The sequence below is a fragment of the Zootermopsis nevadensis genome, unplaced genomic scaffold (genome assembly GCF_977971745.1).
Source record: "Zootermopsis nevadensis isolate Lab colony 2312 unplaced genomic scaffold, Znev_1.0 Znev_ptg000024l, whole genome shotgun sequence".
Classification (NCBI taxonomy): domain Eukaryota; kingdom Metazoa; phylum Arthropoda; class Insecta; order Blattodea; family Termopsidae; genus Zootermopsis; species Zootermopsis nevadensis.
The window spans coordinates 7,443,150-7,467,178 of record NW_028259156.1 but is presented as its reverse complement, the minus strand read 5'-3'; the positions used below and the strand labels follow the sequence as shown (position 1 = coordinate 7,467,178).

Here is a 24,029-nt window from a genome sequence, read left to right as displayed (position 1 = left end):
TAGGCAGGAGGGTTTGCAATTGAACGGGACACATCAGCTATTGGCATATGCTGATGATGTTAATTTATTGGGGGACGATATAAATACAATAAAGAGGAACGCAGAAGTTTTACTAGAGGCTGGTAGACAAGTGGGGCTGGAAGTAAATTCAGAAAAAACTAAGTACATGTTAGTATCTCGTCATCAGAAGACAGGCGGGCAAAATTATCTTAGGGTAGCTAATAAATCCTTTGAAAGGGTTACAAAGTTCAAATATTTGGGAACAACAATAACAAATCAAAATGATACTTGTGAGGAAGTTAGGAGGAGACTAAATTCCGGAAATGCTTGCTACTTCTCAGTCCAAAATATTTTGTCTTCCCGTCTGATTTCTAAGAACCTGAAAATTAAAGTATACAAAACAATAATCTTGCCTGTTGTTTTGTATGGGTGCGAAACATGGTCTCTCACTCAGAGGGAGGAACACAGATTGCAGGTGTTTGAGAATCGGGTGTTGAGGAGGATATTTGGGCCTAGGAGGGAAGACGATGGGGCGTGGAGAAAACTGCACAATGACGAGCTTAAAAATCTGTACTGCTCCCCCAGTATTGTGAGGGTGATTAAGTCGAGAAGGGTGAGATGGGCGGGACATGTAGCGCGCATGGATGGGACAAGAGGTGTGCACCGGGTACTGGTTGGGAAACCTGAAGGGAAGAGACCGCTGGGGAGACCTAGACGTAGATGGGAGGATAATCTCAGGCGGGATCTATGGGAGATAGGAGTTGAAGGAAACTGGATTTTGTTGGCCCAGGACAGGGTCCGGTGGAGGGCTTTGGTTAATTCGGTGATGAACCTTCGGGTTCGGTAAGCCATCTAGTTAGTTAGTTAAGTCTGGATTTAGAAGCGGATCGCAATTTTATGGCCCTAGTTCCTCGTTCTGCTTGCTTGAGGCCCGGCCTACTAGAGTAGAGACGCCATTACGCGGGCAAGTTGAGAAAGCGAACAGGCTGAGACCAGTATTGTACTCTCTTGCTAAAAACATTGGCTTGTGTTTCTACCGCGGTCCACTACTTATTCAGTCTGAGTCCGATGAAAATGGAACTGCTTCATCCATTACATTTTTATTTTTGTCCTCGGTTTGTGTTGAATTCAAATCAAATGACTAGAGGTCTATAACAAATTTTTCGAAAATACTCACCATTACATGCTCGTTATAGATGTAATTTTTTATTTTACATGCTCACACACTGACACCCACTCTCCTGTTGTTATTATAGTTTATTTAACGACACCTTATCATTAACTCAGACTATATAACGTCCAATGAGAGGAAGATAGTGAATTGGAAAAGGATGTGCAGGGAAGCGGTCGTGGTCTAATTTAAGGTAGTATCCCGGAATTTGCCTGGAGGGACTGAGAAAAACCATGAAAAACATCAGTCAGGGTCGCAGGTCTCCTGACCGAGATTTGAACCCGAGACTTCCCGAATACGAAGCAGGAGTGATAACCACTCTGTTGTTGTTTTTGAATAAGAATTGTCTTAGGTTGTTTTTTCGTCATCTCACTTGAATATTGCGTTCTTTGCAGCCGCTCAGTTGTTAACAGTAGCCAATGAAATGTGTTGATTTCGGCGCCGGATATTATAGGGGCAGAACATCATGTTTATGTCACACCGAAACACTGTAAACAGTAAAGTCATGACTATAGGTTTGTTCAGTTTAAGTGTTTTAAATAATTTTATTTTCGTCGCATCATCTGCGTAACGGATATAACAGGAATTCGACCACTTTTTCATGATATATTCGTTGTTATTTACAGTAGATGGCCTGTCAGTCTGGACACTGTGCCGGATTGCGTTGTCCAGTTCTGTAGCTGTATCTGTAAGCCGGTTCGGAATGAACTTTTACTCAAATAACCTAATACAAAAAATACCACCATACCTTTTTTAAGAATCAAGGATCCGTATTTGACAATGTACATAAATTACTTCATAAAATTTCCTAAATTAACTTCTTCGTGATAGTATTTTGTTTTAGTTCTGATATAAATATTAGGAGAGAGTTTAAGATGTCTGTTCTCGCCTCCTTTAAGTAAAATAGTCCGAGTTAATCAAATAACTAACCTATATCTGCTACTACTAATAACCATATTGAAAATGTATGGTTCAAGAAGTAATCATTCTTCGCACTTGTTTAAAAATTTTAATTGTATTAACTTCACCTGTATGGATGATAATTAGACGTTAACGAAGCTTTAATACCTTCTGCACTCCCGTTAGTAAACTCATGCGATATACTGTCAGAACCATTTAAGTACGTCCCATCTACATACACAGTTGGCGTGCTTTCCTGTCGGCATTTGCTTATTGCTCTGATGTAAGCTTCTCAAATCTAATCTTTCACTACGTTGAACGACATTTTCTCGAATGTCGCTAGACTTATTTCACCTGTAGAAGAAAATTCAAGGAATGATGCGTGAAAGGGAGATCTCAGAGAAGAAAAATATCGCAGAGAAAAAGCTTGTGTACAAAATGTGTTTAATACCTGAGACGCAGCTAAGCCGGTGATTTCCCTTACGACAAATATATCAGTATCAGACTCGCTGTCTGTTTCTCTACAGTGTTGAAAATGTTAGATTGCTATTTCGAGTATGTTAAGTGGAAAACTAAAGCTAAGAGGAATACCAACTGGCAGAAAAATTTTACATCGAAATTGCTTCAATGCGTGACAACTCCAGTTTGGATAACCCTACTTTCACTTAATTTCTGCGGAAATCGAAGTAGATAATAATAATAATAATAATAATTAAACTTTTCAACATGAGTCATGAAAAACACTTCACATGATTTTTCTTATTTATTCAGGTTTTCACAGTACATTTTATTGTGAGAAATTAGATCAGATAAACTCGTTTAAGTTTAATTTATTTACGAGGGTAGTGGGATCCGTAATTCGAATTACAATAAAATGATCATACGCTGTTCTTCTATCTTAAGTTCCTAGTAATGCGTTCTATGCTCTGCACACTCAACATTAATTTTTAAAATTTTTAAAAAAACACGTAACAAAACATTTCTTTCCACGTGGTTGCCACATCTCAAAGAGAAACAACAGGAAGTAGCATTTGTGAAGAGGTCCATTTTGAATCTGGTTTTTCTTTATCACAAAGCGAGAGATACGGAGTTATAAGAGACAGTTTACTCTGCGTTTCTCCCAGAGTAACCGAACACGTCAAATGTGATAAGCCGCAACACCTCGGCGAGTGGGCAGTAGTGACTGGGTATAAGCTGGTCGAACTTGGTTCAAATCCGGAGAAGGACATTTCGTCGCAGACAGCTGCCAGACCCTCCTAGCCTCCTGTTTAATGGAGGCTTTTTGTTTTTAGATAAAGCAGCCAAACTTGGAGCTGACCGTTCGTCTCCATCAAATGTAAAGGTTAAGAATGCGTGGCGTTTTACCACCACACCCCCCATACGTTTTAACTGCTTGGCGTTTAAGCTGTTTTTGAAGTAGCATTAACAGTGGACCAACAGAGTGCTTCAACGTTTTAATGCATTTTGATTTTTTGGGGTTTAAGTTGGTTCTCAGAGCAAATAGGGACCTCTTCCATGTTATTAACAGATACGTTTTCTTTGAGGTAGGACCTACTTTAAAAATGACATGAATTTTACATGTTACAAATATTGACAGCTTTTGTGTTTTCTATAATTTTATGTTCATCGGTTTGGAAAGAATGACAAATATTTGCAAAACGGCATATTTAATGAAGAAACAGAAGGTCTTACTGCACCATATAAATTAATAAATTGTAATTTCTGATGAGAGAAATTGACGATACAAATGTCGGACGTAGGCTTACGAAAGGTCTGCCACTAAATGTCGATTCTGATGACTAAGACGCATCGTAGACTCTGATTTTTATCTCGGCTCTGACGCAGCTAATATCCTGATTGGATTTTAGTGCATTTATTCGCCGTGTAAATTTGAAAACGCACAGACTCACATATATGCTGTTTTTGTTTCTTTTATTATGATTCACATAGGATAATGTTCCAAATTAAATATATACTTGAACTGTATTTTATATATTGAATTTGTTGGAATCAAATGTTTTTGAGAAGTTTTAGTGTGATTTATCTTCGACTAAAATAATATAAGAAAATAACCAAAGCGATACGGACCAAAATTTAATTTCCGCGAAAACCTTGTTGTAGACCCCAAATAATAAATATGTATGTACATACAGACACTCTATATATATATATATATATATATATATACATTCTGGGAATCCTTCTAGTTGTCGTAAATATAACTGTTTACGACCTTAACCAGAACTGGAAGCTATAACCACCTTGTCGTATCGAAATTTGAAATAAAAGAAATATGTTTTTTGTAAATCATTTATTACAAAATACAACATTTAATCAAACAATACAGTTAAATCACAGAAATATTAGACGTAAAAACTACGAAAAATATATCACACAGTGACTTCTATAAGTTAACACCTGCGTTAGCCGCGTCATAGCTCAGGTGGTTAGGGCTAGAGGTGGGATTATTACCGCGGAGGCTCGTGTTCACACCCACGGCAGTCCATGTGGAATTTGTGGTGGACAAAATGGAGCTAAGACGGGTTTCTTTCAGAGTTCTTCGCCTCTACCCTGTCGGTACAATTCCACCACTCCTCCATATTAATTTATTCGTCATATGAAAGATGGAGAGTTAGCGGTTCAAGTTCCACAGGGACATTGTATGAAAGACATGTTATCAAACGCGCAGTAGAAACAAAGTTTCTCTACGTGTAATAAATATGTACTTGAAGATAGCAAGAATTATTATATATTAGTGAATATAATGATATACATATATCCTGCGGTATAATTTAACAGTTTATTATGAGCGGCTGTTACCCAAATTTACTAGCAAAAGTTTTTAAAGAATTTTATATAATCACCGGTTATTTACACTTTACAGTAAATAACAATTACCCTAATACATGCATTGCGCCATACATGAAGATATTTTGTGATTGCTACAATTGGGTGAGAGTATTTCTGTGTGGAACTGGACCATTGCCCCCCTCCCCCAGATGATACATGAACGAAATTGGAGCAGCGGTGGCGTGGCTATGACGAGACTATGACAAATAAATAACACAGGAGTTTTGAAATACAGTGCCAATTGGTGTGGAAAAGAGAAAAAGGAGTAATAATAATGTACAAATAGCGAAAAATATTTTTATTTGAATACTTTTATAAATATTATACGAGAGGTTATCTAGTTAAAAATAAAAATAAATACATGAAAAGGAACAAGTCTATTTAGATTTAAGGCTTTATATTTAACAGTTTTTAAAATAATATATAAAGTGTTACATTTATGTTAGAATTCAGTGCAGTGCAGTATCTGTTAGAATGAATGTTTAGCGCCTTCAAATTTTTGTTGTGCAGTCGAGCAAAATATATAAATGAATTGAATTGAAAATATATTAAACTAAGCCACTTGCTGGTTTGAATATTTAAAGAAATTGTAGAAACATTGTAATGGGGTACAGTCTAGTTTAAAAACGATTATATATGATGACATATAACGCGAAGGAAAGAAAAAGAAGAAATAAAGGGAGGGGTGAAGTCCTGCTGTAGTTAGAAGATCCTTGGAAATTGTACTCCGTACAGGAATACACAAAATATCCTGATGCGTTCTTTTCAGCCTAAATTTAGAAAGAGGTATTAAATCCCAATTGTGTGGAGTGGCACAACTTTCATCCAGATACATCCAGTGGTTCTTGGGTTGAATTGATTGGACTGACGGACAGATATAACCAACTGATAATGCACTCTGCGCAAAGAACGCGTAATAAACAAGTGTTGTGTGGGACTGCATAACATAAGGAATTCGAAGACACTGGACATTCACTCTATATAATTCAACAAAACATTTGTACACAAAATGTGCCCAAAGATGACTGTCTTCTTGGTTGTTGCATTGTGTAGTCTTGTAGAAGGTAATTGATGTTTCAGGGGTCCTTGACTGTCTCCGTCATCAGGGCAAGGACCTCTGAAACGTCGGTATACTTTCACCAGACTACACGGCACAACAACTCAGAAGACGGTCATCTTCAGATTCACAGATCCTACAAAGTTAATCCTAAATGTGTAAAAATAGAAATAAAGGTAAAACTCAAACGATAAAAAAGAAAAGAAAGTTTGTGAGTAATTACACATACAACAAGTAAGGACATCATATTTATTCACATCAAGGAACAAACATATTTTATTACATGCTCAGACTACAATTACAAACGCGAAAGATGGAACCATTATGAACAATTATCACGCCTTCCATACAGGGCCACTTTAAGGCAGTGGTGAGGCTATGGAAAAACATGATCTTGGGGTCCGCTGTCCCATTTCCTAAAAAGAGGGAGGATTCACAACAAATTCACGCTACTGAGAGATTTAAAAATCTTAATCTATAAACTGTCTTGGTTTTCACAAAATGTATTTATATTAACAAAAACTGAATGGACAGGAAAGGGTGAAAATAAATAATCTAAAAATTATCCCGGTTTAAATTTTATACATTCAAGATGAAGTGTGAAATTCCAAGATTACCCACGGATAAAGAAACATTTTGAACGTCCTTTGTGTTTCAACAGCCCAAATAGGTGCATCCAAAGAACAAGTGAACTAACATTTTAATATGTGTGCAACTCTGATAGCGCTCCCCGCTACAAATAGCAGAATCGGTTAAAATTTTTCCGTAAGAATGCTGGTATCATCAGACTTACTGCTGACACGTCCCAAAAAAGTTTCTAGAGAAATTTGGAAAAACTTTGGGCAAGTTTAAGAACGCGGTACCATCTGTCGGGCGGAGGGGGCCGATAAAATTAAAGGGCCGTGGGCAGCTGCCCAATTTTCCCACTGTTTAAAGTGGCCCTGATTACATAGTTTTGAAAAGTAAAACGGGAACTGAAAAAGAATTACGCTAATTTAAATAAGATATTTAATTAAATTAAGTAGCATGAAACGAACTCAATAAATACGAACGAGGCAAACGTAAGGAACAAATATTATTAATGAAAGAAAACTAAACAAACTCTATGAACAGAAATTACATACGTTAATACATACATGCATTCATTTATACATACATACATACACATTCATACACACATGCATACATATATTAATACATACATACATGAATACATAAATTAATACATACATACAAACGTTCATACATACATGCATACATACATTAATACATACATACATACATTCATACACATTCATACACACATGCATTCATACATTAATACATACATACATGAATACATAAAGTAATACGTACATACATACAAACGTTCATACATACATGCATTCATACATTTATACATACATACATACATTTATACATACTTACATGCATAATTACAGGCATACTTACATACATTATTACATACATACATGCATATATAAATTAATACATACGAACGTACATACATACATGCATACATGCATTCATACATAACTTCATGCATGCATATATACATACATATATTCATTCATTCATTCATTCATTCATTCATATATACATACATACATACACATTACATGCATTCATACCTAATACATGCATTCATACATATTACATGCATAAATACATCGTACATACATAATACATGCATTCATACATAATACATGCATTCATACATAATACATGCATACATAATACATGCATACATACATAATTCATGCATACATACATAATACATGCATTCATACATATTACATGCATTCATACATAATACACGCATACATACATATTACATGTATACATGCATGCATGCACACACACACACACACACACACACAGGGAATACACAAATTACAAGACCTACTTCTGAATTTGTAAACAAATTAAATAACGAAGGGAGAAGAAGAATTTAACTCCCCCAATATTTCAGAGAGGAACAAATTTCAATAAAAAACAAAGCCAATGAAATAGTATTTACAACATTGTAAGAGGAAATAAAGATATAAGAGGGGGAAATGAATGGTTTACTAAATCTAAATATGATCTAACAAATTGAAGAGCGTAGTGCAAAAACACGACAAGGCACACTTTTATCGAAAAGGAATTTTCCATGTATCGCTTTTCCATGTGTCGCTAAGTGGCAGAAATTTCTGAAGAATCACTTTGATGGATCGGTTCTGAACAGTCGAGCAGCTGACGTCATGACAACAAATTTGTCAGTGATTTACGAAGACGTGTGTATAAGAAGATTGTTTGAATTCGGAGATTTGAATTGTGTACCGCCTGCAAATAGGAGCTTCCCAATAACATTAATTGCTAATGGGTCAATGGTAAATTACGAAGGTGAAGTGACGAAGCTATTTTTACGGACACAAGAGAAATACACGTTTTGGTTCTGCAAAATAAGGGCATTTCTGTTGTACATGTGACAATGATATAAGCCATGAAAATTTTGAAATTTTAACACTAACTTATCTTTGACATCTTTAAATTGTAGTTATTCTTATAGCTCTGGTAAATATATATGAAATTAAATATATTATATGTAATGTTTGCGTTAATAGTAGAATATTTTTTTATAGGATTTAACAAAATGTAAACAAAGCCCCGAGTAAACTTGGATGTTCTGTCTGGTAATGTTTGTGCAGTAAACCCTTCATTATAATGATAACAAACATACGACCAATGTACCAATTTTACAATTATGGCACTTTCATGTTACATACAGTATGTCCCAAAAGTACCTCAACCCGAGGATTACTTATTAAATAATGTGTTAGTGTGGTAGGAATGCAAGAAGCACGAAGTGTTCTTATTACTCAAAATTATTTGCGAACGCAGTCGTATGAAGAAGTTAAACTGGAATATTACGTGCGGCTTCGTAATGATGCGGGCAACCACTTTTTAGCTCGTTAACCGTTTTCGCGATACTAAAGACAAAAGACGCACGGGATGAGCCAAAAAAGTGCAGGACAATTTAAACTTTTCTTTTGTAATGGCGAACTTCGGTTTGCTGGACTTGAGGGACACCGTGTAATTATTATTGATCTGATACATTATTTTGGTTAAATGAGATGCTTTGTCCAAAATTCTGCTTATTTTTTCTCTAAAACTTGTCATCAAGAATGCCACGGATTCAGGTGGGTTTAAAATGAAATGGTCTGCACCAGGTACTTGCCTATGCTGATGATGTCAATTTGCTGGGGGATGGTGTGTGGGTACCATAACCAAGAACACAGAAAGTCTCCTAGAGGCTAGCAAAGACATAAGTCTAAAGGTAAATGTAGACAAAAATAAATACATGGTCGTAGCAATGGCGGAACATAATTAAAAGTAACACGTCATTTGAAAATGTTTCAAAATGTAAGTATCTGGGAAGAACAATAACAAATAGAAATGAGGTCATTGAAGAAGTTAAGAGTAGAATACATTCGGGGAACGCTTGAATTTATCCAGTTCAAAAATTTTGCCTGTTGTCTTGTATGGTTGTGAAACATGGTCTCTTACTTTAAAGGAAGAACGTAGATTACAAATGTTTGAAAACGGTGTTGAGGAGGATATTTCGACCTAGGACGGATATAGTAAGTGGCGAATTTAGGATATTTTATAAACAAGAGCTGCGTGAGTTGTACGAGTCACCTAGCATAATAAGGATAGTGAAATGTACGAAGGTCCGATGGGCTGGATATGCAGCACGAATGGGGGAGGCAAGTAATGGATCCACAGTTTTTGTGTGAAATCCTTCTGGAAAACGATAACTGGGCAGACCAAGAGGGGATGGGAGGGTAATATCAAGGTGATCTTATGGAGGCAATTCTCAAGACTAAGAATGGGGTCAGCCTGTCTCTTTGTACGGACAACGACGGAGACTTGTTCCTCTGTTGACCACAAGATTTGCTCTCTGCACATCTTTTATTTCCCTTAGCAATCTGCACCGGGGTTGTGTGACGTAATGGAGAGAAAAATTATACGTTTTATTCGGAGCAATGAAACAGTCGGAACTGCAGACAGCTGACTGGCGGATCAGATTTAAGATTTGAAGGGAAATTTTTATTGTGCCCTGACTGTCCTAATTGAAGGGAATCAAGAGTGCACAACACTATCATATAAATAATTATGTTATTGTTATATTTTCATGAGGTTGGAGGACGACTTAGGCAAATAACGACTGCTGAATTTATGATTTAAGGAGAACTGATAAGTATAATTCACAAATAAACTAAGTAAGTGTATGCTGGGGGCCGCAGAGATGAAGACTGCAATTTTTATCGTTAGTCATGAAGGTCGAATATAGACTGAAAAATAAATCTAGATAAGATTTAGCTGGGACAATCGCTTACAACGGAGTATATGAATAATCTGAATAGAAGTAGAATTTTCGCGAAAGGTCTAATGGAAAGTTATGATAATATATCACAGCCAGTGGGAGCAATGTAAAGAAATCACAGGAATACTCTTTTCGTAATAGAAGAGGAATCCTAACCTCTTAATATCGATATGACAGACGTTAAATACAATTCCGTATGCAGTTATCAGGTAATGAATTCCAAAAAATTAAGAATTGCATAATTTTTCAAAGAAATTAAACGCCTACAAAGAAACTTAACTTAAATCTGCCAACGTGAAATGACGCGTGGAAATTACATCGGAAGGCTGAGAAAACAAACGGTTTACAGAATTTAATTATTTACTTGCTGACGAAAATTTGGAAATTGAAAAGGAATATTTATGTAGGCCTCGATGAATGAATTGCGTTTTGAAGTGTTAACAAACGTAGACGTCGAATGCGACAGTGAAATACGAAATTGTGACGTGGATCCTAAATTGGATAAACGGCCGAAATTTGATACCAGAACACACGAAATTTTTATGACCTCTGCAGAGATTTACAAAATTTGACAACCAAAGGAAGAACTTGAATGTACAGTGGGAGGATCACGATAATCAAGAATAATGGGAGAGAAATGATGCAGATGTAAATTTACCGACAAGAGCTCACTCACAGTTAGGCTGGTTTCTTGTTGCCTATTTCAGGGGAGAGGTGGGGACATATAAATGGAAAAACTGCAACTTGATGGTATTTGGGGAAACACAAGATATTCAGAGTGCAAATTGATCAACAAGCAGTGGATGATGTTCGGTCTTCTGGCCTGAAAAGAAATCTGAATTTCAAGTGTAACTTCGTCGGAGAATGAGCAGTGTTCAATGTTGAAGGTTTCGGTGAAGAGCGAATTTGTCCCTGTCATCCTAATGAAGTGGCTGCTGAAACCTTCCCTGTCCCCTCCCTTCCTAGCCACGTGGTCGCTAGCCCGGGGTAAAGGCGGAATTTCGAAGTTGTTATGAAATATCTAAAACGTATTTATGATGACACAGAGTCAGGGAGTAAGGCGCATTGTGGGAAATACACGACCCTCATACCAAGGATAATCCTGTGACCTGGCGGCTTACTTCTCTTAGTAACAGTAAAATAGGCCGTGGCTAGTGATTAAAAGAGGATTTAGGGAGATTGGTTATTAAATATTGTGGGGTCGTGGGCAAAGATGGAGGAATGTTAGCGAGAAAGGAACGGGTAAGAAATTTAGTCTTTGGAAACTGTTGCTTGTTGCTAGGTAATGGGCCGAGTGGAGGAACATGCGAGGAGTAGTTCCCCAAGTTACCTTTTACAGATTATGTGGTGCTCTGACGGAACGGAATTTGCAAATCCAAGCCCAGAGCTACTATAATTTTTTTCTTGATGCTAGGCAGTTGTGGAATGAATTTATATTTCATTTTAAAAAAAGGGTTAGAGATACAAGTGTGAAGATTTGTATTAAAGGACGGAACTCCATCGAAAAAAGAATGTCGGTCTAAGAGGCTTCTTAACTACTTTTATAGCCCACAGTGCGTAACGTTGAAAAAGTTGAGGAATTGAAAAGCATTGAATTTGGGGGTCAGAAATACTGTAATCATGGACGAAGGAATTTGCCTAGATTAACAGGTAAACATGAAGAAAGTGGCAGTGTTTCCCCCCTTAATTGAATAGATCGTTGCTTCTGAGTTATTCTAGTCATGCCACCACCACCCACTGCCGTATTAAAAGGAGGCTTCCTAATTTCCCGTGAAGATAACAACGCAAGTGCTTGCTGAAACATCCAGAAACCAACATTTCATGACGCTGCTTATTCCAGTAAGCCGAAGTTACACATTGAAAAAGCCAGTTGCTGCTTACTGTAATGGAGAATCAGTGGCTGCGATGTTTCTGCAGGCTGTTTCATTCCACTACAGGAAGCATTGAGGATGATTCTTCTTCGCCGCTCTGTTCTGGCTGCATCCACGCATGTTTCCTCACACAATTCTTCTCTTCCTTTGCCCTCCGCCGTCTTCAGCACTGAGGACGTGCCTCCTCTTCTGTGGTTTCCTCGGGTTCTGCTGATGCGTTGCTATCTGCAGAACCCGATCTTCTGTGACCACCCCTCGTGCTGGTATCAGAAACCTCAGAATCGTCTCTGGGATCCTCGAGGGGTGATCGGTGTCACATGTAGGGTCTGCAAATGAAAAATTCTTAATCGCATTTTATGTTCATGGGACAATCAAACTTACTCTTAATACATTAACGTGTGAAAATTGTTGTTTTAGCCCACCTCATTATATTTTGTGCTGACAACTGGTTTAATATTCTTTGAAGACTGCGTCTAATATTTTGATGTTTTTTCAATTAAAACTAAAGAACTTTTATCATAATTCAGCTTTCTCTTTCGTAATGTTAGTACGATTCAGTTTAATGAAGTAAGTGGGACGTGTGTGAGGCAGTGGTGAATACTTTGACCACGCGTGGCACTGGCGATGGAAGACAGCACGAGATATTTCAGACAGTGTTATAAACGCGTACAAAGAAACCTTTACTCTGAAAAGGGATACTTGTTCACGAGTATATAAGTTATATTTATATAATATAATATTGTATACAAATTCACAAAACTTGAATTTAATTACGTAACTCGAAACAATAAATTTTACAAGCAGATGAAGCAGTTATTTGAGTTTAATATCGAGGTCAGAGGCTGAGAGACACAGAGAAAACACAAAGTGCGAAGTTGATGTAGTAAAGTTGCTCAGTGAGCAGTTGTCTTATGCAGTGGAAGCATTTTTGGGTGGAGGTACTCAGATCAGACATGGGTGTTCTGTACGACGGTATTGTAACATTCTACAGGAGTTCCGTATTAAAATCCTAATTTCTCTGCAGTTTTCTGTTGAATCTCCATACAAAATTTGTTTGAATTCTGCTCTGACCAAACTTCAATGCGGGTGGCAATACAAACTAGAAGACCGACATCGACACGGACGGAGTTCCACTGTCTGGGCACATCTGATATTTTGCAAGTGGTGGGGAACTGGATGAAAGCAGGTCGCTTAGTTCCGAAATTAAATAAGATATCTCACCTGGTCCTTGATTGGTGGATTCAGGGATGCAGTCATGTGAGGAAGCCAATGGGGCACTTGACAGCGGCGCTGTTGGATACTCAATCTGTTGACACGAAAACAGGAATCAGTTGCTTGTAGTAGTTTGTTCAACATTCGCCCTTTTTAGTGATTCTTTGCTGCAAAACCCAAGTTCGAGGCAACTGTTTTTGCAGTTAGCATTACGCACTCAACAGAACTGCCCCTTTGCACCATTTCAGACTGAATTAGACTTCGATGCCACCTGCTGTTAAGTCGCGCGACTAGAGTCATTTTAAACCTGGAGGCCATTTCACCCTCGTCAGTATGAAAGATGATTTACCGACGAACTCAGCAACCCAGAGTTGCTTCAGTGCGAACACTGCCCAAATACTTAACAACGATCACAAGCGAATTTGAAATAAGAAAATGTAGCAGAAGACAAAAAAGGAACACGTCGGGTAAAACGGCGGTTTTATGGTCATTTTAGCTCCATTTGTTTTTTCTTGTTTACGACAATACGTAATATAACTTCGGGTAAGCTGCTCGACATTTGATGAGTACAGCGCGCCATGATTGGAGTAAGTTCCAGGTTGCCAGAGACGACCGAGATGTGTCTGTGGTCTTAATTTATTAATCTAACATTTTTAATATTGTTGTGATATTCAAGCGACACAGCAAAAGAACTCTTTCTTGCAGAGCCTGAAAATGGTAAATATTGTCAGAGCCTACGAATGCTTCTCTAATAATTAATTATTTTCTTGCGTGTGTTGAAAGATGAGTAATAAAACATCATTTATCATGTGAGGCAAAAGTAGAGGATTTTTACTTAACTTTGTAACTTGCAATGCGTAAATTGTGTAGAATGAGGTACTGAGAAACTAATGTAGGTTAAGTGTTAACACTTACTGTGGTTGCACGCTCCAGGGAGGTCTCGTCCAAGGATGGCGACACAAATGAGAAGTTCTGCAATAGAAATTAGAAAAGTCACAGTTAAGCAAAATTTTTTTGTGTTGGAACGTCTTTACTGCGACGTTTGTAAGACCAGAAAAATGCGTATTTGGAAAGAAGTTGATAAACTCGTATCTTCACTGTAAAACAGAGAGTAAGCCCATGAAAATAAAAATTCTCTCTGTCAAACCAGAGTTACGGTGCACAAATATCGGCAAACGCCTAATAATGACATCAGAATTATTACTGACTGTAACACCTCGAAGGGAACGTGACCCTCAGCCTCCGACACGTGTTCTAAGAGGGCCGGTAAGTAGCCTTGTTCTGATGCGACACGCAATAAAAGTAGGAAAATTACGTGTTCTCACCTTGAAAGGGTCGTCGCTCCTTGGACGCCAAGTGCCCGCTGACCGAGGGTCAGACGCCACCCCGAACTGGTTTTCATCGACATCATCGGCACTGATGATGTCGAGATGTGGGAGGAAGGGTGGTGATACCTTCTTCCCTCTCAGTTGAACCCAGTCGATGGTCTGTAGACAAAGCACAAGCATAACAGAGTGAAGAATTCTGGCGGAGCCGACAAGAGAACACCTCAGTTTGTTATAATTGCAGGGATTACGAAATTAAGTCTTCTGCGTTGATATAAATTGTTGATTTCTTTTTAAGTGTTTTGTAACGTCGCATTTACTGAGAGGAAAGTTTTAAGATGTCTAGTCGTGTCCATAAGATTTGTACATGAAAGAAATTTCAGATCAGATACCGTGAAACTTTTATATTACGGTTTGTTCTGGGATTACAATCAATTTTCTTTGCGTTGTCTGTCTCTTGGGCCCTCAATATGTCACTGAGCTCGAAATATTTCGTAGATGACAATTTGGATGCAAGGGGCCCTTGGCAATTTCCCTTTGCGAAGGACTGCGTCCTGCTGGGAATGCAGACCGCAATTTTTATTTATTTACTGAAGTTTTGAAACAGTAGCAACTTCTAGAAACCTTGAAACTGCACTTTACTTCCTTAGAAATACATTTTAGTCCCGATTGTCTGACCTTCAGTTATTCGACGTTCAATTTTATAGGACGTGCTCCATTTTGTAATCGGCCGACTCGGCGTCTTCTGGAATGAGTCGCACTTCCTGATCGAATTTTATGCACTCCGTCTCTTTAGAGTAATATTTATTGCCTTCGATAAGACGAGCGGAGATCTACTTTAGTTTCTTAACTGAAGTTACCAATTTCTCATAACGAAGCGATTTCTTTCATTAAATGTCGAGCGAAAAGAGAAAGTAGTTTATTTTTTCCACGGAACAAACTTAAAGTCTTACAGAGACCAGACAAGCGTGGGGCTATGTAGGAAGTGGCGTCAGGAGCCTTACCCTCGTCTTTTTCGATGGTCGTCTCAATTATCCGATCGTCCTTCGGGACTTTGGTTTCTTACGTCCAGGAAGAAGACAGTTCAGAACTGAAGGATTTCTGTACAATATTTTATGGTAACAGATTTGGGAAGACAACTTACGGCGTAGAAAGGATGGCTCTTGATTCCCTCGGCGCCCCTCGCTCCGCCGCCCAAGCGCATTCTAGGGTCCTTCACCAGCAGCCATGCTATGAGGTGCGACGCACATGGTGGGAAAAAAGGCGGGAAGACCGGCTCCTGAGTCAAAATTTTGCTGTAAAAGAGAATCGAATTAGTAAATCTGCCATTATGTTCCCTGTTAGTATTTCTTTGTTCCTTTAAATGACTTAATTATTCTAAGTGACCGAAATAGGTTTTGCAGGTTCATCTATAATAACATTTTGGGATGTTTATTTTTGTTTTCCGTTTCCTTCCCTGTCCCTCACATTTAATTGATTCCCTGTATAATCTTTTGTATCGGATATATTTCTGTCTGAATTTTGGTTTCTTCCATGAAGTTGATTCTCCGCGAACTTCACTGGCATTAAAACGGATAACAACTGGTCCTCTGTTAGGGTCAAACTAATCTGTGTAGGAGTTTGTTGAAAAAAATTGCTCTTCGCAAATAAGGAGACTCACGTAAACAATATCTGAATGTTGCTCCTTTCCTCAAAGGGCCTGGTGTAGGACAACATCTCGTACACGACAATTCCCATACTCCACCAATCAGCTGCCTGCAACAATTCAGATTAGGACAAGAGCTTTAATCAGCCACTCCCATTCCTTTGCACCCTCCAGAAACAGAAAAAATTGATGTACGCTCGGTAACTGATGCATATATTATGTAATTATATGCAGCTGATATACACATAAATGCGTTACTCTTTAATGTTACTTTTTCTGTGTGAGATATGAGAAATATTTGCCTCATTATTGAATCTATATTTGTTGTAACGGACCTTCAGATTATTCCACTGGGATGCTGTATTTGTCTCAGTTACGTGAAAGTACGAAATTTTACATCTTCATGGAAGAAAACACTTACCATGTCGTGTCCCATGCGCCGGATTACTTCGGGGGCCATATATTCTGGAGTACCGCTGCAGGAGTACGTTCTTTTATCCTGTTGATAAAAACAAGATTTTAAATAAGTTACATGTGACAGGAAATGAGACACAGAAACATTTCCCTAACTGTGGTACAAGAAAGAAAACTTTGAGGATTGCTAACACCCAAGGATACACTTCAGACCCAGGCCTGTTCGTCTTCTGACGTCATAACATGTTTCTGCAACGTAATGCGTGTTGGCGTCTTTTTCATGGTCTTCCATTTTCTTACTCTCCAAAAACTTTCAACGTCAAATATGTGTCTGCGTTGCTTCTCGCCCTACTTAACTGGCACAGTGTAATTCCGAAAATTTATCCATTAGGAATACTCGGTGAGCTGAATGTTTCACGTATTTTCTAGGTCCCAGCATTTGTGATTTAGGTTCCTTGCCCAAAGTAAGACACGCGTTTCACAGCCATACAAAACACGTGGTAAAACCATGCATCTTGATGTTTAATGTTTTGCAAGTGGATAAGATACTTAATAGTGGAAGTATTTGTGGAATTTTAAACAGCAAATTACAGGCAACATGCAATGCTGTAGGTAATAAAATCTGCGCTTGTTAGTTGACACCCTCAGAATCTGAGAACTTGCGATGTCCCTGTTAAATGTAAGTACAGGAGAAGTGCTCTCTGAATATGGGTGCCCACATTTCAGATATTTATATTTTTATTGTTCTGATAGTCTGAGTTCCCTCAAAGAGTTACTCCCTGATGGAGAGAGAGAGATCCACTCATCCGCTACATTCCAGCCAACTCAGCGAATTAAAGTGACAGAATAAAGCAGTTGGCACTAAGCTTACCTCCTGATCAGACGGAAACTCCTTCGACAGACCGAAATCCGTCAGAAGAACATGGCCCGCGGCGTCCAGAAGGATGTTCTCCGGCTTCACGTCCCGGTGAACGATTTCCAACTGAAAGAAACAAATGAACACGTCTCAAGAGCAGTGGGGAGAAGGAAACGCATTTAGCATTTTCGATATGTACATTTTTTATGTATTCTTTGCAGTTGATTTAAAGACGATGTTAGTATATGGGTTATATGGCATTGGGCTTCGTAGATCGATCTTAATTACACGCCGTGCATTTTAATTAACTAATTATCGTGTTTCAGCTTAGGTAACTACAGAAAGTATGATTATGAATGTTCTTTTACACTGAATTGAGAGATATGAAAGTTGTAAAATGAACTTTTCTGGTTACGGAGAATTACTTGGCGGCTAAGTAATCAGACATGACAGAACTAACCAAAGTCCTTGCTTACTAATCCTGGGAGCATTCTTCAGAAGAAACAAGCTAAAATTTATTTATTAGCACTTGTTGTGAATTTAGATATTTTTCACAGAAATTAAAAATGATTCGACGTACTGTGAAAAAATAAAGGGAATTTGAAGAGAATTCTATAGCCCTGAAGTCAGTAAGTGTTATGCTGTTCAGTGGGAGTGCTGGTTGCCTACCTCGTGCAGGTGCTGGAGGGCCAGGATGACTTCAGCGGAGAAGAATCTTGTTTCATTCTCCGTAAGCCTGCCTCGCTGTTCCAGCAGTTCAACGAAGTCTTTTCCTGCGACGTAATCTGCAACAATAAAGACGAGATCGCGTTGTTGTGAGGACTCTTAGGCCACTGAATGCTGATGTATTGTATGTTTAATTCGGCAACTGTATAATTACAAATCGAAGCTCTGCAGAAGACTAAAAAGTGAAATATTTAGCGGAAAGCGAAGGATTATTCGGCAAACGGGGTACGTATGAGGACCTTATACATTTAGTTACTGTGATGTTTCGTTTGATGTACTCACCCATTACGAGATGAAGGCGTTCATTCGACTGAAACGCGTAGTGCAGCTGCACTAGGAACGGACAGTCACGTGTTTTTTCAAACACGCGACGCTCCGTCCACGCGTGGTCGATTTCCTTTCTCTTCAGTGATGTCTTCATGCTCTTCATTGCGTAAAGTTTACCGGCGTCACTGCCGTCCTTTTTCCTCGCCAGGTAAACTTCGCCAAACCCTGTAACAGAATCTCAGTTGTATTTCATCTTGATATCTGTACAGGTACGTGCTTTTTTTTTCGATACCAAAACTTCGCGATGAATATAAAATTCATAAATACGTGGTTCGTCTTCTCTTTAAATGCTCTAAAACTCTCTCCGGCAGGTCAAGCCCTTGTGCTCAGGATATTACTAGATTATATTGTTTCCTGCGTGGTGACAGAAAGAAGATGAAATACCGTTTAGGTCTGTGAGATTTCATGATTGCAACTTTTATCGTTAAAGTGCTTACTTGGAGTGGTCTTTGACCCATTCGCTAGCTGTCTGCATAATTTGATTAACTCTAACTGCGTTTTTAAATGTCTCCGCAAATCAATGTTGGCATTTCGTAAATGATCCACCTTTTAACATTTTTTAGCATTCATGAGTAGAAGCAGAATATGGCCTACACAATTCTTAAGATCCCTAATTCTGATTTCGTTAAAGTAAAAGGAAATGTACATTGTGCATAAGAAGAACTTCCTCTCGTGTTTATCACTTCCGATGTTACGGCATTTCGATTCAGTGTAATCCAGAACGCGACAATAGAATGACGATAACATTAATAAGAGAAAATAGGCCACAGACACGTCTTTCTTATTATTTCACTGCCGATTAAGTTGCATTGCACTTGATCATGGGCTAGGAAGGACGCTCTAAAATGCTGATCTTCTTCTCTGCCTACTTAATAGATGCATTAATGATGCAGAAATCAGGTCCGTGTTTTGTAAGCAGAGAAATGCACGGGTAATCGGCCGACTGTTAACAGGAAGTTGTACTTACCTCCTGCTCCTAGAAGTTTGATGATCTTGAAGTCGTTTTGGCGGACATGTTGAGGCCCTGTAACAAATATCATAATTAGTGGCATGTGGTAATATACAATAAAAATGTAAAGGTATCCTGTCGCACGCAATGTAGGCGCTTGGGTGGGGTGAGACGAGGTATAGCTCCTACTTATTCTTAACCTCGGCACCAGATGGGGGTGAGTGCTCAGTACCCCGGTATCTATTGGAGAGGAGGCTGGGTGGTAAGTGGGCCCAAGAGCCGGTCTGGACGGAGGGGCTAGAGGAAAAATCCTCTGCCCCTGTCAGGGATCGAATCCCGGTTGTCCAGTCCGCAGTCAGTCACTGCACTGACTGAGCTAGCTCAGTTCCCGTCTTTAATCTACAGGCTTAATTAAAATAATTTACTCTTTTTTTACTCTACAATCCTGCGGATTGTTCGCCACCCCCATTACGGGGTTAGTCTTACGAAGATACCAAGGCCTTGCCCTCCGTGGTCATTCTTTATCCACCAGACTGGAAGAGAAGGGACGCGGATAAACATCCATGGTTGGAGTGGGACTCGAACCCACGGTCGCAACAACGAGAACCATGCCTCAGACCGCTTGGCTACGGAGGCTGAAATCTACATTTTAAACCGCGCAATTCGCCTTTTGAAAATAGTGTTTATTGTAATCAAGGGGGAAACTACCCCTCAGATAGTTTTGTCTGCTTCCCGGCCTCTCAAGTTCCTAACCCCACTCTTATGCAGTATATTAAATATTTGCCATACGTAGGCGTTATTATACAGTTTAATTATGTTATTATATTTGTAAATTTGCAGAACAGCTGCGTTGCTGTGTTTATTTATATTTTTAGCCGCTTAAAGTGCATTGTCATTTGAGTGATAAATACGGAAGTCACTTATCAAGAGCTTCATGCAACCTGAAATTGGAGACTGAAATTTGTTCTTGAAAGTCTGGAATAATTATAATATTTTAAGTTGGCTGTCTTCTGGGTTGTAGCGCCGTGTAATCTGGTAGAAGTTTACCGACGTTTCAGAGGTCTTTGCTGCCGCCATAATCAGGGCGATGGAGGCAGCAAGGACCTCTGAAACGTCACTAACCATCTACCAGATTACACGGCGCTACAACCCAGAAGACAGTTTTCTTCAGAATCAGCACTGCGAAAACGACGAATCCTACAAATGATAATATTAATTTCTGCATATAATTATTCATAAACAGCCCAATTGAATTTAGCTACTCCGACACATGCAGACTAGTTTGTCAGCTGGATGGAAGTTGTTATGTTTGTAACTCGCGGCAGTGAACTCAAGGAATGCTTAACAATGCCCGTTTTCAGTTCGTTGTAATTTGTCTTCCGCTTAAAGTGGATAGTGACACTTGCAATCTGACAGGTGATGTGCTTTAAAAGACGAGAAATACGAACTCGCAAAATAATCTAAAAGGCCTCATGACAATTTGAGGCGCCGTGCCGATGAGATGCTTGTATATGGGCAGGCCAGTGAAATACGCGTATATTTAACATCGTTATAAGGCAGCAATTGAAAAATAATAGTAAGACAAAACTTTGAATGCAGTAGAGTAGTATGTCAAAGTCTATACCAAACATCACGTCTTTACAGTCTGTTGTTTAAAGGCAATGCTGAATCATTCCTTGTAAAACAGAATTAAAACGAAATGTTTAAGGACACAGACCATTTTCAACTGCACATTGTTGTATAAATCTATGTCAGAAACTCAATAGCATCCCAATATGATTTATCCTAGTTCCGATTGTTAATTCCATCTGCTTCGGAATGGGAACATTTGGTTAAAGAGTTTACCTAACTTTAAATGCAATACACAGTAAGAAAAGATTTATTTAAATATAATCAGTGTACAGACATGATTGTGTCGTGGCAGTGACCTTCTGAAAAAACTGGGGTTTGTAAATGTTATTAAAGAGGCAATATTCATCCACTGGTTTGTTCCTAACACGGCTACTACAAAATGAAAACGCTCACCTTTAAGATTAACTTTGTTTATGAGACATTCAACTCTGGGCTTGTAAGACGGTGCCTTAGGGCCACGGTGTTTGGAGGCCTTGGCCATATTTTGTTCAATGCTAGTGCGAAAACTAACAAAATGCAGAAGACTTATTTGTGTGCTAACTGCAGATTTAATCATGTAACTTCGGACGATAAGATTATTAGTGAATAACAAATTAGTAAATGTAAGGAAGAAACCGGTCCATCGTAATTTTACGTATTACCTGGATATTTTCTTGGGGGATCTTCAGATACTTCTTCAGTAAATATAAATAGACTGTTTTATTTGTTTTGTTTTAAATTCCTAACCTGCAAGAAGTTTTTATGAATGAGTGTTTGTGTTCTGTCACAGTAATTGTTTCCCCTGAGATAATCATCTCCAGAAGAAAATATACAATTCATATGGGAATTTAATTAATTTATGTTAAGTTCTAAAAACCAATATGGCCCGGCTTTAATGTGACTCAACGAAGCACAGGGAAGAAGCCAAACATAACCTTATCCTAATACAATTTTCTCTCTGAATTTATTATATAACTGGTGCATTATTAGTCACAAATCTTGCTTATTGCATAATTGAACATCTGTCAGAACCTTTTCCCAAGTGATTTATTATTATCATCCAATCTAAACGTCGGAAATAGAATTCAGTTACGTAATAAAATGTTTAATGTAATTTCACCGTAATCATCAATTGAAAGGCCTAGCATTCCTAGTAACTCTCGACACAATAAGTAAGACACAGAATCATATTTATCATCGTTTATAAACTAGAAACTAATAAATACATTTAAATGAAAACTACATACCGGTACTTGAATAACAGCCAACATCAGGTTCCATGATATCCATTGCTGTTGTAATTCACTATTCACAAATGTTTACACTAAACACTGTTTTAAGAAAACTACAGATTAAATACCTTATTTTAAAACTAACTAAATGACTTAAATGCACTATTATATAGTTTTTAATCTGAAATTGACTATGAGAAATCCTAACGGTTCGCACAGGTTGCAATCAAAAATATGACTGACGTATCACAACGCAAGTCCGGTCAAAGAAGTTTGAAGCACGCAGTGTGACTCAATTGTTTTAAACGTCTGAAAGAAGAGTAGGCCATCTTTAATCTCTGACTGCCTGTACGTATATAACTAGAAATTTTCTAGCTCCTTTCCAAGACGACCTGGAATTATCATAGGTTATGTATGCATCTAAATGACATATGAAATCCAAATGTGAGGTTTTTATAGATATAACGTTTTGACGACAGTAAATATGTCGTTGATAGTCTTGTGAGTTTTAAGGTCTTGTGGACTTGCGGATTTAATGATTATGGTTCGTATTCTTATTTAAACCCATTTTAAGCACGGAAGTTGTCAAAATAATTTTTAAAAATGATGTGTCTGCGTCACAGATAACAGAACGTGTATCCATTGCCAAGATGAGTTGTCTAATGCTGTTTAGAGAAATAATCGTTGTTTGTTGTGATAATATTTCTAAACCCACAATTAAATTCTGTGTGTTTAAACAAAAAATGCATAAAGGATCTAACATGGGTTAAGTGTATAGCTTTAAAAAGCTTTCTTTCTGATAATATAAATCTAGGTTTATTAATTATTTGCGGCGCGAACTAAATTACAGGGGTTAATAAATTGTCTTCAAATAAGAGGTTATGATCGTACATATCTAGTGGGGGAGGTATCGGAAAGAATTGGCCATTCCCCAGAAATTGTTAAAAGCCACGAATTCCCTTCGTCAGAAGATTCTAGTCAGACATTTGTATAAACCGATTAAGGACTGATGTGCAGATAAACCTAGATAAGGTCGTGTATTTGAACATTATTATTACCCTGGAACGACACTTTCGAGACATTTAGTTTTTGTAGATTTCACGGTGTCTCTGTCTTCAAACTACGTGCGATGAACACGTAAATTGTCTTATGACAGGATTCGAAAAGTTGCAATACTTTGGTGACGTGATTATTCAAACCAGCTTTCTTTCTGTGTGGAATCCAGCTGCCTAAAACTGTGGCAAGTGTGAATTTATAGCGGTGCATCCTAACACCACTGGCTTTGAAGTTTCCATTACGTCAGTAAAAGGTGGATAATGCAGTGAAACCACGATAAGTCAATAAGAATTACGTTTGAAATAAGCCATTTTTAACCCTTAATGCTACTTTAATTCGTGCCGTCTTATCTATAAGATTTGCGAGACTTGATGGTAGGCTGATGAACATTCTGATGCCAGAATAATATTCGCTCTTCTAAATATATTAAGAGGCTACCAATTGGTCTGTGAAACCGA

General features: G+C 38.2%; 1 protein-coding gene across 1 annotated transcript; it reads right to left on the bottom strand.

Moving 5' to 3' along the window:
• Positions 1 to 7,586: 7,586 nt before the first annotated feature.
• Positions 7,587 to 22,767, bottom strand: LOC147872792 (ribosomal protein S6 kinase alpha-5-like). Its single transcript, XM_087355415.1, has 13 exons — positions 22,531 to 22,767; positions 19,691 to 19,747; positions 18,679 to 18,888; positions 18,340 to 18,455; positions 17,686 to 17,796; positions 16,822 to 16,899; positions 16,416 to 16,510; positions 15,900 to 16,050; positions 14,756 to 14,917; positions 14,346 to 14,402; positions 13,440 to 13,524; positions 12,229 to 12,544; positions 7,587 to 11,170 (listed from the first exon to the last, which is right to left on the bottom strand). Exons 1-12 carry the CDS (start codon positions 22,571 to 22,573, stop codon positions 12,345 to 12,347), a joined length of 1,365 nt encoding a protein of 454 aa, XP_087211541.1. The 5' UTR covers positions 22,574 to 22,767; the 3' UTR covers positions 7,587 to 11,170; positions 12,229 to 12,344.
• Between the last annotated feature and the right edge of the window lie 1,262 nt (positions 22,768 to 24,029).